Source organism: Rhinoderma darwinii, chromosome 1 (genome assembly GCF_050947455.1).
Source record: "Rhinoderma darwinii isolate aRhiDar2 chromosome 1, aRhiDar2.hap1, whole genome shotgun sequence".
Taxonomy (NCBI): Eukaryota; Metazoa; Chordata; class Amphibia; order Anura; family Rhinodermatidae; genus Rhinoderma; species Rhinoderma darwinii.
In genome coordinates, this window is record NC_134687.1 from 462430127 (window position 1) to 462446184 (window position 16058).

General features: G+C 41.7%; 1 protein-coding gene across 3 annotated transcripts in view; it reads right to left on the reverse strand.

Annotated features, from left to right (window-relative positions):
- Positions 1-14410: 14410 nt before the first annotated feature.
- SFSWAP (splicing factor SWAP) overlaps positions 14411-16058 on the reverse strand; it is a 140207-nt gene continuing 138559 nt past the window's right edge. For all 3 annotated transcript variants that reach the window (XM_075833096.1, XM_075833115.1, XM_075833107.1), the window contains one exon: positions 14411-14830. In XM_075833096.1, the coding sequence (XP_075689211.1) occupies positions 14765-14830 (66 nt within the window). In that variant the 3' untranslated portion in view covers positions 14411-14764. The remainder of the gene's footprint in view (positions 14831-16058) is intronic.

A 16058-nucleotide genomic window follows, 5' to 3' on the forward strand; every position in this document is an offset into this window, starting at 1 on the left:
GGGTATAGTGAGCGTTTTGACGCAACAGGTTTTTTGCATAAATTATTGGAAATAGGCCCTGAAAATAAAAATCAACATTTTTTCAAAGAAAATGTAGGTTTAGCTTATTTTTACTCATTTCCACAAGGACTGAAGGAGAAAAAGCACCACAAAATTTGTAAAGCAATTTCTCCCGAGTAAAACAATGCCCCACATGTGGTAATAAACGGCTGTTTGGAGACACGGCTTGGCTTAGAAGGGAAAGAGCGCTATTTGGCTTTTGGAGATCACATTGAGCAGGAATGGTTTGCGGCGGCCATGTCACATTTGCAAAGCCCCTGAGGGGAAAAAACAATGAAAACGCCCAAAAAGTGACACCATTTAGGAAACTACACCTCTTGAGGAATTCATCTAGGGGCGTAGTGAGCATTTTGACCCCACAGATGTTTCATAGAATTTATTAGAATTGGGCAGTGAAAATAAAAACAATCCTTTTTCTTCAATAAGACGTAGCTTTAGCGCAAATTTTTTCATTTTCGCAACAAATAAAGGAAAAAAAAGAACCCAACATTTGTAAAGCAATTTCTACCGAGTACGGCAATACCCCATATGTGGTCATAAACTGCTGTTTGGGCACACGGCAGGGCTCAGAAGGGAAGGACCGCCATTTGGAGTGCAGATGTTGCTGGATTGGTTTCTGGGCGCCTGTGGGCCCAAAACAGTGGAAACCCCCCAGAAGTGACCCAATTTTGGAAACTACACCCCTCAATGCATTTACCTAGGGGTGTAGTGAGCATGTTAACCCTGCAGGTGTTTTGTAGAAATTAGTGTGAACTCAATGTTGCAGAGTGAAAATGGGATTTTTTCCACAGATATGTGGACAATATGTGGTGCCCGGCTTGTGCCACCATAACAAGACAGCTCTCTAATTATTATGCTGGGTTTCCTGGTTTTAGAAACACCCTACATGTGGCCCTAATCTCTTGCCTGGACAGTCGACCAGGCTCAGGAGTGAAAGCGTACCATGTAAAATTGAGGCCTAATTTGGCGATTTACAAAGTATTGGTTCACAACTGCAGAGGCTCAGATGTGAAATAATAAAAATAAACCCCTGGGAAGTGACCCCATTATGGAAACTGCACCCCTCAAGGCATTTATTAAGGGGTGTAGTGAGCATTTTCACCCCACAGGTCTTTTCCATAAATGAATGCGCTGTGGATGGTGCAGATTAAAAATTTATATTTTTCCCTAGATATGCCATTCAGTGGAAAAAATGTCGTGCCCAGCTTATGCCACTAGAGACACACACCCCAAAAATTGCTAAAAGGGTTCTCCCGGGTATGACGGTGCCATATATGTGGAAGGAAACTGCTGTTTGGGCACGCTGTAGGGTTCAGATGGGAGGAAATGCCATTTGGCTTTTGGAGCGTGGATTTTGCTTGGTAGTAGTTTTGTTTGGAGTCTTACTGGTGTTTCCGTTTATAATGTAGGGCATATGTAAGCCGGGCGGAGTATATAAGGGGCATAGTCAGGTGGTATAATAAGGTAAAAAAAAACAATAAAATAATCCATAGATGTGTGTTACGCTGTGAAGCAATCCTTTCTGCACAGGCCGTTGTCGCACTGATATATGGCGTCCTTTATTATCCCCCTTTTGATCCACACTCTGCGCCTTTGTAGTTTGGGGAATTTTGCTAGGAAGTGTTGTCCTGGTATAATACGGGCACCGTCGCTTCCAGCGGATATGTTTGGGCCCTCCCTTTCCTGGTTCCCTAATTTTAGGTCCTTGATAAATCGCCTCTTCAAACAGAAGAAATGTTCCCCTCGGGCACAACTGTATATTTTTTTATTTCCTGACTTATTGGAGCCATAACTAATTTTATTTTACATAGACGTAGCGGTATGAGGGCTGGTCTGTTGCGGGACGAGCTGTAGTTATTATTGGTACCATTTTGGGGTACATGCAACTTTTTGATCACCTTTTATCCTATTTTTTGGGATGCCAGGTAAACAAAAAAACGCAATTCTGGCACAGCTTTTTTCGTGTTTTTTTTATACAGCGTTTCTCCACGCATTATAAACTACATGTTAACTTTATTCTGCGGGTCAGTACGATTCCGGCGATACCCAATTTATAGCACTTTTTTATGTTTTACAACTTTTTGCACAATAAAATTACTTTTGTAAAAAGAATGTATTTTTTCTGTCGCCAAGTTGTGAGAACCATAACTTTTTAATTTTTTTGTCGACGGAGGTGTATGAGGGCTTGTTTTTTGCGGGACGAGCTATAGTTTTTATAGGTACCATTTTTGGATACGTGCAACTTTTTAATCACTTTTTATTCTAACATTTGTAGGGCAAAGTGACTAAAAAACAAACTCTGGTAACGTTTTTTTTACGCTGTTCACCGCGTGCAATAAATATCATATTTTGATACGTCAGGTCGTTACGGTCGCGGCGATACCAAATACATATGGTTTATTATTATTTTTCAATAATAAAGGACTTGATAAGAGTAAAAGGGGGATTGTGTTTTATTTGATTACTTGAAACTTTTATTGTTTTCAAACTTTTATTATTTGCACTTTTTTTACACTTTTTCTAAAGTCCCACTAGGGGACTTGAAGGTCCAACGGTCAGATTTTTTTTTTTCTAATACATTGCACTACCTATGTAGTGCAATGTATTAGATCTGTCAGTCATTCACTGACAGCAAGCCGATTAGGCTTCGCCTCCCGGCGGGGCCTAAATCGGCTTCCGTAATGGCAGAGCAGGAGACCATTGTGTCTCCTGTTGCCATAACAGCAGTCGCCAGTCCTGATTGCCTGTCAGGGCTGGCGATCTGCTAGTAACCGCAACGATGCAGCAATCGCTTTCGATTGCTGCATCGAAGGGGTTAATGGCAGGGATCTGAGCTAGCTCCGGTTAATGCCGTTACAGGTGGATGTCAGCTGTACAGTACAGCTGACTTCCACCGCTGATGACGCCGGATCAGCTCCTGACCCGGCGCCATCTTGCCGGCAGCTACGGAAGCCGATCAGGCTCCGCCGCCGAGCGGATCTTGACCGGCTTCGGTGCTAGGCAAACCGGGAGGCCAGTATTAGGCCTCCGGTTGCCATTGCAGCCACCGGAACCCCGGCAATTTCATTACTGGGGTTCCGATGAGCTGCAAACACCTTAAGTGCAGCGATCGCGTTTGAGCGCTGCACTTAAGGGGTTAATGGCGGGGATCGAAGCTAATTTCGGTCCCCGCCGTTACAGCCGGATGTCAGCTGTAAGATACAGCTGAGATCCGGTGATGATGGCACCGGCTCAGCTTCTGAGCCGGTCCCAAACATTCGGCGTACATATGGCAAGATGCGGGAAGTCAATGCTTTCCATGACGTACATGTACGGCAAATGTCGGGAAGGGGTTAACAGTAAAGGAAGCATATAATAGAGAAATTTGCGGAAATATTTGTCAATGTTACAGATTATGAGTTTGATGTTTTGAATGTAACTTTTGTTAGATATTTCATACACAATAGTGTGAGATGTTTTGAATGCTGCCCAAGGTGGCATGTGCCAAGTAGTTGGCCCAGCATGTTGCCATTACATAGACCTTTTTGGCATTATGCATGTCAAGTATGACAACGCAAAAGTGGCCAGATTTTTGTCATGCCTAGACCCCTCTAACTGGTTTGAGGGTATTGGGGGATGGATAATGGGTTGCTCCAGAGTATCCTGCAGGTTGTTTTATTCCACAAGGGGATAAGCCCTCCTTTAAGTACCAGGCTTGGATACAAAATGTCCTCAAATAAACAACAGCTAAGAAATGTGAAAGTGTTTAAAATATGTTTAAATTAATCCATTTTGTGCAGCAGCCATGTACTGAATAAAAGACATCTGTTGCTTTAAAATAATTTATATGGACAAATGTGTGTTTGGCCTTAGGGGAGTTGCAATTGTATGAACAGACTATTCATAACGAAGAAAGGGGGTGCGATAAGAATAAAATAAATACTGATGTGGTCTCATGGGAAAGAATATCCTTGCCAAGAAAAATTTACCAGGTGTTACCTGATGTCAGCATTTTAACGAAGAATTATAATAATGCATTTGAAATGTATCGTATGTCTGTAATTGGCTGAATTTGAATTATTGTCACTTTGCCTCCGATTGGTTAACTTCAAGCCTACACCCCCCTTTGAATGATATAATTGTAATTGAGTTTGGCAATAAACCTCAGTATTTTGAGCATACCAGCAGCATCTGTGTGTCATTCCTCTCCGATATAGCGATAAAACATGATTTGGACCTGGATAAAATCACTGGAGGGCGGGTATCGGTTGACACACCCACTTCAAATTTCAGTCTAATATTTCGGCTCAGTTGTTGCATGAACAGATACCATCGGAACCCATTATACGCCAATGGTGTGTGTGGGGGGGGGGGGGGGGGTGTCTGTCATTGACGGGAAAAATAGCACTGCATGCAGCCCAAATCTGACGGCATCTGTGTCGCAGATTTAAACACTCCTTTTTATACTTTAACGTTTTTTTTTTCATGGTTAGAATTATGTAACATGTTGCAATATAAAGATTTTATTTTTTTGTTTTTTAATTTAATGCTCTAAATGACATAAGCCTATTAGTCAGATCTCTTATGCACCTGTAAAGAAGCTATATTAACGCACAAGAATCACTTGTATGCATTCACTAGAATAGCAAAAAGCTTTTCATTCTTGGAATATGCATTTCTTGGCTGACATTAAAGTCCAAAACGAAGAGTCTCTGAAATTGCAGTATCATTCCTTAGACCTGCACCAAGCATTAAATATTGCTTTATGCAGTGGTCAGAATTACCTGCATTTCTGCAGTGATTACTAATAAAATGTGGTTTGATTGTTTTCTAAGTCACAATTATAGACAAACAATTTAACAAAACTAATAGCACGCAAACAGTTGTACTGTTCATGTATTTTATTGAGCACAGTGTAAACAGTGTCCAGGGAGAAAAAGTAAGTGAACCTTGTGTGTGAATGACTTCTCCAAGAGCGAATTGGCAAAAAATGTTTTCATTAAAAAAAGAGGATTGTAACTGTGGGTTTCACAGGCGCTTTATCCATTAAATAAAGGCACACAAAGCCTGGTTACTTACAAATCTATTCTCAAGAAATATTGGTTTCAAGGCAAAAACTTTCAGAAGATGTGTTCTAGAGAAGCATCAAGCTGGAAAAGGCTACAAAAGCATTGCTAAATTGTCTACAAATAGGGAAAATTCAGAACAGATTATACACTCCCGCTAGAAGTGGGCATCCTGTTAACAAAAATCCAGGAGCACAAAGGGCAATCCTGAAAGAGGTGCGAAAGAACTCAAGGATAACCGCAAACCACCTACTGAATACTCTATAAACTGCAAAAACCTGCTTATGCGTCCACATTTAGAAAAACACTGAACAAGAATGGGGTCCATACAAGGATGCCGTTGCTGTCTGAAGAAACACATTGATGTCTGAAGAAACAAATTGCGGCCTGTCTCATGTTCTATGCACAGATGAGACAAAAGTGGAACTTTTAAATGCACAACACTATGCTAGGAGGAAAGAGAACACGGCACATCAAACCCTCATCCCTACTGTAAGGTATACTGGAGGGAACATCATGGTTTGAGGCAGTTTTTCTGCCTTAGGGCCTGGACATCTTGCAATTGTGTAGGGAACAATGAATTCAAATGTGTATCAAAACATTTTACAGCATTAAGGCAAGCAGTTTATGACCTCAAGCTGTAGAGAAATTATTTGACGCAGCAAGACAATGACCCAAAGCACACAAGTAAATAAACTAAAAAATGGTTAAAAAGATTTGTGTTTTGGAATGGTCCTACCCTTAAAAGGGGTTTTCCACTACCAGACAACTGAACCTATCCACCGGATAGGACATTAGTATATTGGTGCATGTGAGACAGCCAGACCTCGCACCGACCAGCTGCCTACAGGAACCGGATGTCTATGTACACTATGCAGTGTACAGAACCGGAAGCTGTTCGCTCTGTACATTGTGTAGCGGCCGTGCTGCAGCTCTGCTCCTATTCACTTGAATAGGAGCAGAGCAGCAGTAATGCAGCTCGGCCGCTATTCCATGACCGGAGCCAACTGCTTCCAGCATGGACGTCCGGAGACAGCTGATGGGTGCAGGTGTCTGCCCCCAACCGAACATATACCGATGACCGATCAGTTGTCCAGTAGTGGAAAACACCTTTAACCTTATCAAGATTCTGTGTCATAACCTGAAGTGGGGTGTGTATGTAAGACATCCCAGAAATATCGATGAACTGAAACATTTGCAGGGAGGGATGGTCCAAAATGCCTCAGTGTTGTCTAAATCTTATTTATAGCTACAGGCAAGGTTTGATGGAGGCGATTGCTTCTAAAGGAGTATTGACTTTTTATTAGTAATCAATGCAGAAATCCAGATAATTCCAAAGGGTTCACTTTTTCTTGCAACTGTAAATAGCTCCTTAGTTTTAAGACCCTGCAAAAATGCACCCCAGGAGCTTCGCTATTCAGGCCCATGTATGCATAATTTAGAGTGGGAGAATGTTTAACTCCAATCAAACCTGGTCTTGCCTGGTGGTACTCTGAGGCTGCCCATACACAATATGGCCAAAAATTTGTGGACCCCCCTTATTGAGGTCAGGTGTTTCAGCCATACCCATTGCAAACCGGTACATAAAATCAAGATCACAGCTATGCAATCTCCATAGCAAAACATTGCTATTAGTATGGGTCATATCGAAAAGCGCAGTGACTTTAAACATGTCACTATAGGATGTCACCTTCATCACAAGTCAGTTTGTGGCATTTCTGATCTGCTAGATCTTCTCAGGGCAACTGCGTCATATTGAACGTGAAAAATCTAGAAATCGATAATAAAAATCACCCATCCTCTAATTGCATCATTAACTAGAGTTCAAAACCACGTCTGGAAGTTACATTAGCGCAAGAAAAAAAACTGTGCATCGGGAGCTTTATGAAATGTGTTTTCATGGTCAAGCAGCAGCACACAAGCATAAGATCACCATGCGAATGCATCAGCTGTAATGGCGTTCTCTGAAGTGATGAATCACGTTTCACTACCTGGTAGTCTTAGACAAATCTGGTTTTGGCAGTTGCCAGTTGAACGCTACCTACCAGAATGCATAGTGCCTACTATCAAATACACTAAAAGCGGGATAATGGTCTGGTGCTGTTTGTTCTTGTTTGGATTAGGCCCCTTATTTTCTGTTAATGCACAAAGAAAGGTCCATAAAAATACATGGTTTGATAACTTTGTTTTGGAGGAACTTCAGTGGCCTAGACCGAGACCTCATCTAAACCACAATGAACAACTTTGGGATGAATTGAAACGCCCATTGCAAACCAGACTCTCTAATCCTGCCTGACCTTACAAACTCACTTTTGGCTGAATGGGCACAAATCACACAGACACTTCAAAAACTTAAGGAAAGCCTTCCCAGAATAGTAGAGGCAGATATAGACTTAAGAGGGTCGAACTCCTTTTTAACGCTCACAGATTTGGAATGGGATTATCAAAAAGCTCATATAGGTGTGTTAGTCAAGCATCCACATACTGTTGGCCATATAGTGTATCTGTCAGCTGAACGCTTGTTTGATTACAGAGGTCTCCTGGCGCTCCATAATATGGTCAAGCATGCATGTTCATTTCTAACAGCTTTTGTAGCATTGTCTCCCAGGGAGAACAAAGAACTGGACATAATGCAATCCATAATGTTCGATCCTTCTTTCCGCCATCTGCCGTTGGGCGAGTCAAGCTGCCACCATATACATTAAACTGTGTGTGGCAAAATGTGTATGGCAGGTATAAACTTTGAAGGTATTTTTAGATATTGTATTTGCTGTGGAACACGCCACAGCAAATCCGACCAGAGACACCACAAAGAATTCCGTCCGAAAGTCCGCACCAAATCATGTTTAATTTTGTATGGACTGTGTGCCAAAATTGCTGTTGCTGAAATGGGAAGAAAAAAATAAAATAAAAATGTAAACGCTTTCCCCAGGCCTGGTGTCAGTGCAACGGGACTCCTGGGAAGACGTTTTCTCCACGTGTAACAGTTGCAACCTGTGATCTGCTGATGCGGTCACATGGGATGAAATATTGTCCCAAGAGGCTGGCTGCACGGAGACCAGATGGGAGAAGAGTGAGGCGTTGTTATGGAGACGCCAGAAGCAGAGTGAGTATGTTATTTTTTTTTTTTATTTTTTTTTAAAGTGGAGCGTCTTACTTGCATTTTTTTTTGCAGCAAAAATCGCAAGACTTGCTATTTGTTGTGGAATTACACTTTCCCATTAATCTCAATGGGGAAAGTCCACAACATATACAGTTAGGTCCAGAATTATTTGGACAGTGACACAAGTTTTGGAATTTTATCTGTTTACCAAAACATATATTGATTATGTAACTGTATATTCAATAAGTGTAAAGTGCAGACTCTCAGCTTTAATTTGAGGGTATTCACATCCTAATTTGAGGAAGGGTTTAGGAATTACAGCTCTTTAATATGTAGATGCCCCTTTTTCAAGGGACCAAAAAGGTAATTGGACAATCATCTCAAAAGCTATTTAATGGGCTGCATGGGCTATTCCCTCGTTAATCCATCAATTAAGCAGGTAAAAGTTCTGGAGTGGATTCCAGGTGTGGCATTTGCATTTGGAGCGGTTGCTGTGAACCCACAACACTAGGTCAAAGGAGCTCCCAATACAAGTGAAACAGACCATCGTTCGGCTGAAAAAAAATTAAGTAATCCATCAGAGATAGTACAAAAGTAAGGAGTGGCCAAATCAACAGTTTGGTGCATTCTTGGGAGAAAAACAAAAAAAAACAAAACAAAAAAAACAAAACACACTGGTGAACTCCGAAAGGCCTGGACGTCCACAGAAGACAAACAGTGGTGAATAATCGCAGAATCCTTTCCATTGTGAAGAAAAAACCCTTCACAACATCTACCCAAGTGAAGAACACTCTTCTGGAAGTAGGTGTATCAGTATCTAAGTCTACCATATAGAGAAGACTTCATGAGAACAAATACAGAGGGTTCACCACAAGGTGCAAACCATTAATCAGCCTCAAAAATAGAAAAGGACAGATTAGACTTTGCCAAACAACATCTAAAGAAGCCAGCCCAGTTCTGGAACAGCATTCTTTCGACAGATGAAACGAAGATCAACCTGTAAAAGAATGATCTGGGAGGAAGAAAGTATGGAGAAGGCTCGGAATGGCTCATGATCCAAAGCACACCACATCCTCTGTGAAACATGGTAGAGGCAGTGTGATGGCATGGGCATGCATGGCAGCCAAAGGCACTGGGTCACTAGTGTTTAATGATGATGTGACCGAAGACAGAATCCGCCGGATTAATTCTGAAGTGTTCAGGGATATACTTTCTATTCAGATTCAACCAAATGCAGCAAGGATAATTGGACGTCGCCTCACAATACAGATGGACAATGACCCAAAACATACTGCGAAAGCAACCCAGGAGCTTTTTTTAAAGCAAAGATGTGGAATATTCTGCAATGGCCAAATCAATCACCAGATCGCAACCCGATCGAGCATGCATTTCACTTCCTTAAGACAAAACTTAAGGCAGAAAGACCCACAAACAAGCAACAACTAAAGACAGCTACAGTAAAGGCCGGGCAAAGCATCACAAAGGAGGAAACCCAGAGTTTGGTGATGTCCATGGGTTCCAGACGTCAGGCAGTCGTTGCCTGCAAAGGATTCTCTACAAAACTATTAAGAAATTTTACACAAAAAAACTCCTTTTGCAAATAGCGGTGAGGGGTTAGATGCTATTAATGTAAAGCATACTACCAAACTAGTATTTAAGGCACTCCTAGATAAGCATTTCATACATAGAGGAGAGGAGCATGGAAGCCATATAGTAAAAAACTGAAAAAGCTTTATTACACATAGTTATATACACAGAACAAAGTATTTAAAAAGGTACAATTGGATAGAGAGACTCTATAAAATTCCAATACAGAAAGGCAGACTCGATAAATTGCGTATAGAGGTACAATAGATCGTTATGGGGAGTGGATAAGCGGCAATATGAAAAAAAAAGTACTAGAAGACGTATCCTGGCATAAGTATGCAAAGATAAGGGCATAGACACAGTATAATGCTGGTACAGGTCTAAAAAGTACAGTTATGCAAACAACAATCAGTCACAGACTGATACTTCCATACATTCCCCAAGTACTAAAAAATCTTACCCATAGCAGAGTGTACACAGGAGCCTGACAGACGTGTGGAAAACCCCAACGCGCGTTTCGCGGTATGCTTCCTCAAGGGGTAGTCTTTGAGATTTAGGGAGAAGAGTGTTTCTACCATCTTCGGGTTAAGGACAGAAAGACTTCCCTGTTTAGGGACCATTCTCCAGGGTCTACTCTTTCCCGACTCAGGAAATCTGCTGAGCCTTTTAGGTTGACTGCAGAGACATTTTCTTCTGCCCAACTGAAAAATTTGTGTAGAGAGGGCCTGAAGAAGAGTGTGTCTTGTTCCCCCTTGATGGCGAAGAAAGGACACCGCTGTTGTGTTGTCTGATAAAACCCTTACATGCGTCCCTTTTATGATGGGTGAAGCTCTTATAAGTGTCTCCCATACGGCTTTTAGTTCCCTGAAGTTTGAGATCATCTTCATGTGAACAGGCCATGTGCCTTGAAAGTGCTTGTCTTGGATTACCGACCCCCAGCCGTGATTGCGGACATCTGTGGTAATTACCACATAGGGAGAAGTTCTCCAGGGGACCTGCTTGCTTATGTTTGTGCAGAGCCACCAATGGAGAGATAATTTCACAGTTTCGGAAATCTGAATTCTTGAATTCAAGGAGTCCTGTTTTCGATCCCACTGGGATAGGATCAGATTATGTAAGGGTCTGGAGTGAAATTAACTCTATGGAATAGATTGGATGCAAGACGTCATCATTCCCAACATCCGCATTCCTTCCCTTATAAAACAGGAGCTTTTCCTCCAAATTGTCCTCACTTCTGTCAGTGGTAGTAGTGGTTTCTCTTTTGGGAGGAAGGAATGTTGAAGTGGGGAGTCTAGTAGCACTCCTAAGAAGACCTTCTGTTTGTGGGGAGGAAGACTTGACTTCTGGAAGTTGATTATCCATCCCAATTCCTGTAGTAGGGAAAGAACCTGTGACCGATGACTGTTTAAGAGTAACTGCAGACAACCGGAAATAGTCTAAATATGGGATAATTACTATGCCCTGACTTCTTAAGAATGGCATCTCTGCCATAATTTTTGTAAAAATTCTGGGGGTGGAGGAAATGCCGAATGGGAGGCAGACAAACTGGAAGTGGAGAATGGAAAAACCGTTCTGAAATCGCGAATCTGAGGAATCTCTGGTAAGCGGGGTGGATAGGGACGCGATAGTACGCATCCTTTAAAATCGTTTGTACACATGGATGCCCCTTCCCTTATTAGAGGAATAGTCGATCTGATAGACTCCATCTTGAATTTGCGATATTTTATCCATTTGTTCAGTAACTTCAGGTTGATTATTGTCCTGTAAGTACAGTATTGTTTCTGGACTAGGAAGATCTTTGAATAGTGGCCCTTGAATTTTTCGTTGTGGGGAACTGGAGTAATTGCTCTAAATTTGAGCAGTTTCTGGACGTCCAGGATAAGGATCTGATGAAGGTTTTTGCTTGGTACTTGATTAGAATTTTTCTCCATTCCTCCAGAGAAATTTCTAATTTGTACCCTTCTTTTATAATCTTTAGAACCCAAGGGTTCTGGGTTATTCCGGTCCATTTGCAATAAAAATGTAGGAGTCTTCCCCCCACACACTTGGCGCCATTGCTTTGAGGGCTGAAATGAGTTATTGGGGTTAAGGAGATATCCTCGACCCCTTCCTCCCTTGGGGTAACTCCAGCGACCGGTCTTTCCTTTCCCGCTGTAGTTTTGTAAGGTTGGCCCCCTCTGTTGGCGAAACCTCTGAAACTGAGGGGGTTTTTTGAGTTTCTCTTCTGGAAACCCCTTTTTCCTATCTGCTGCATTCTCCAGCATGTTATCCAGGAGGACCGAACATTAGAGAACCTGTAAATGGGATAGAACATAACTTGTTCTTGGACGTATCGCCTGACCACATTTTGTGCCAGAATGCTCTTCTAGCAGCATTTGAGAGAACTCCATTCCTCGCAGCAAATCTAATGGATTCTGCTGAAGAGTCTACCAAGAATCCGGTTGCCATCTTTAGTAAGGGTAGAGATTCTAATAGATCCTGACGTGATGTCTTCATCATCAAATGGGTCTCCAGCTGGTTTAACCATATAAACATTGCTCTTGCTACAGATGTGGCCACTATATTCGTAGAGATCAAAGCGGATGAAGATTCCCAAGTTTTCAGCAGCCCATCTGCCTTCCGGTCCATGGGGTCCTTCAACTGAGAGGAATCTTCAAATGGGATTGCGGGTTTTTTTTTTTTAGCAACCTTGGCTACTAGGACATCTACTTTTGGGATCTCATCCCAAGATTTAGTGTCTTCTGGATCAAAGAGAAGTCTGTTTTAAATTATCTTGAAATGAAGAGTCTTTTTTCCGAATCCTCCCATTCAGCCGTTACCATTCTCTTGAGATTTTCGTTTATTGGAAAAATCTTTGGGGGCTTATCGAAGAAAACAAACATCTCATCCTGGATGGTATGAGGTTGGTCTTCTTCGGGAATATCCATGGTCTCCCATATTGCCTGGATTAAGGTATCGGACATCTCAGAAGAGAAGACATTTTTTTTCTCTTGGGTAGATGAAGTTGAAGGCAAGCGTTCCTCTCCTCCTTCTAACTCACCCTCCGATAAGTAATAATACTCCTGCTCCGAGTCAGACCCCTGAAATGGAGGGCAATATTTTTGTTCCACTTCAGTACGTTGCCTTTTTGCCCGGGAGTGTGTGGAAGTTCCTTGAGGAGGGGCGAGGGAGGCTACTGACTGACTCACTTCTTCGCGAATCATAGCCCTAAGTTCAGACATAAATGTCGGTTGTTCCTCCTTTTGTAATTTTGCAATACAATCTTGACACAATTGTTTCCTATGTGACTGGCAATTTTTTTCGCACAAATTGCACATTTTTTAACCTTTTTATCAGTTTCTGAGGGGAATCTTTATCCTAAAGAAAACAGAAGGCAGGTAAAGTATGGTGTACTTACATACGGAGTCATAACCCTTACCCCAAGGGTGAGACTCACGTGACCCTGGGACATATCTGGAATTCCACCATAACGAGGAAGTTCCATTCCGCAACAAGTAATATACAACGCAATATCCACAAGATATAAATCCAAGTTAGAGGTATCAGCTCTAACTACATACCTGTGCGTGTCCCTTTAAATGCGGGCGTTTTGAGTTTCCCGCCTTCCAAGATGGCCGCGGACCGGAAGTAGCCCGACGTCATTTCCGGTTGCGGCTATTCGGTTGAGGTGCGGCCGCGTCTTAGATTTCCGGCTATGCTGCGCTGCGAGGATGTTTTGCCGGCGCTTCCAACCATATGGAGCAGCCGGTCCCCGCATGGTCACGCAGCCAGGCCGAAGCCTGCTTGGGAATCCCGAACCCCACACACTACCAGAATCCTGCCTAGGATTCCTAAAGGTAGGTGTTTCAGGTTGGGAGCTAAGGGACCTTTCGTTAGAGGGGTATTAGCCTAGGCTTTAGGAGGAAGAGAAGGGGGAGTGCACAGACTTCCCGATCTTGCCCCCTGCTCGAGTTTTCTCCTGACAGCACTACAGTAGCAACATGTCTCTGCTCCTGACCTGTAGGGACAGAAAGAACACTGGCAAGTGGGTGGTGGGATGGGCCTTTTAACCTCTTTCTTCCTGTCCCTATAGAGGTCAATAGGGCAACCTCCTGTGGTGCGGTCATGACATTTTATTTATGGTAATGTTAATTTGTCCAATTACTTTTGAGCCCCTGAAATGAGGAGGCTGTGTAGAAAAATGGTTGCAATTCCTAAACGTTTCACAGGAAATTTTTGTTCAACCCCTTGAATTAAACCTGAAAGTCTCCACTTCAATTGCATCTCAGTTGTTTAATTTCAAATCCAATGTGGGGGCATGCAGAGCCCAAACCATGAAGATTGTGTCACTGTCTAAATAATTCTGGACCTAACTGTATGACATGCTGCGGTTTAAAAAATCCGTACTGCAGGTCAATTTCTATGGAAATTTTGAGCAGCGTGTGGATTCGATTTTTAAAAACCCATCCAATTTGCTGCTACTTTAATTCGCCAATTCGAACGTAAAATCCACAGCAATTACGCTACGTATGCAGGGGCCTCAAGGTTCATGAATGACAAAAACTTTACAAAAATGTCCACATTTACGGGCCAAAACAACTGTAAAAAAACGTAAGAAAAACACTCTTCAAAAAGATTTATTTTGTAGCACTTTAATACAGAAACTTAATATATACAAATATACACTAGGTCAGCTGCTGGTCAATAATAGAGCATCTCTCAAAACAACAAATGTTGCGAATCTACATGTCCTAGGAGCTAATGTTGTAAATTTGGCATCTTGGGACATAATATCCAATAGTTGGCGGAGCATAATGGGAAATGTAATTCAGCAGCAAGTGACTGGAAAAAAAAGTCAATAAAAAAATTGACCATTTTTAAATTTGATTTCACATAGAAATCATGTGGAAAAACAGCATAAAAAATGAAAACAGATCATCTCAGATCTCCATCTGTGATGTGAGGTCTTCTTTCTTTAAAATTGGCCGTATCAGGATGCACCAGTGCGCATGTTTTTAGATGCTGCCAGCATTGCTCTTACTTTAACCATGAGGTCCTGGAATAAAACAAAACATAATGAATATTAATTATTACTTGAAATGCATCACTGGAAGGGTGTTTCGGTACAGAAGGACACAGTGCATGACATGAAACAATCACATTCCGAATAAATCCCCATGTAGCAATTGACAAACAAGGTTTTACACTTCTACTTAAACTGCTAATATAATTTAACAGCATATTCAGTGTCAAATGACCCAGGTAGCTACTTTACATTGTGTTCTATTTTGGGTTATTGCATTGGTTATATTGTGTTAGCCAGCTTGTTCTTTATGTTTCTGGATGAATGCCAAGAAAAATCAGAACAGAGGATGCTTATGGAATATATGAATAGAAACCGGTTACAGGAATATCTGACATGAGCACATAATGAAAAGAGTATTAGACATGAATGACGACAACTCATGTAGAAGAGATTTAGCCTTTGAAACTTAAAACCTCAAACTAGAGTCGGAATACATTCATCCAATAGATCTGAATCATTCACTAATCAAATGCACATAAAATAGAATAAATTCATGGTACATAATGCGTCTGTTAGATAAATATCTGTATCTGTGGACTTACTACCCCAAATCCCAATATGGGTGTTTGACTATCTACATAGATGTGGTCTCTGACAGTACTCCATTTGTTTCTGCTTCCTACACAGCAACTATTCTGTTTCTAAGACCCTTCCATGTAAAAATTTCACCTGCAGCAGCCACCAAGTATCAAATACATTTTTAGCTGAAATAACGAGTCATCAGTGATCAGGAGTCTAAGGGTATATTCAAGGGAGCGGTTTTGTCACGGATTTTGTAGCAATTTTCAGAATAGCAGTAAAACTGGGCCAATTTTAAATGAACGCATTTGCGAACATAGATAAAAAAAAAAATTGACGCAAAAAGGCTAATTTAAATACACCCTTAGGTGCACGAGTAATTTGAAAAGGAGTTGGTCTGCCTTGGCATGGTGTTTAGCTAATGGTAATGGGAGCAGTCAAGAATCAGGACAGCCGCAGACAGTTAAAAGCATGCTTTGACCGCTTAAAACCAAACCATTTTTGGCCTTAAGGATATATGTTTTTTTGACTGACCGGCTTGCACCGGTAAAGCATGGTTTTAATGTGCTTCACCTTTACAAGCTATGCGGCTGAAAACCACATCAGAAAATGGAGGTCAAACCGGACACTCATCCTCCGTCTGACAATGGAGCCTTATTCACACGTTAACGTGTGCATC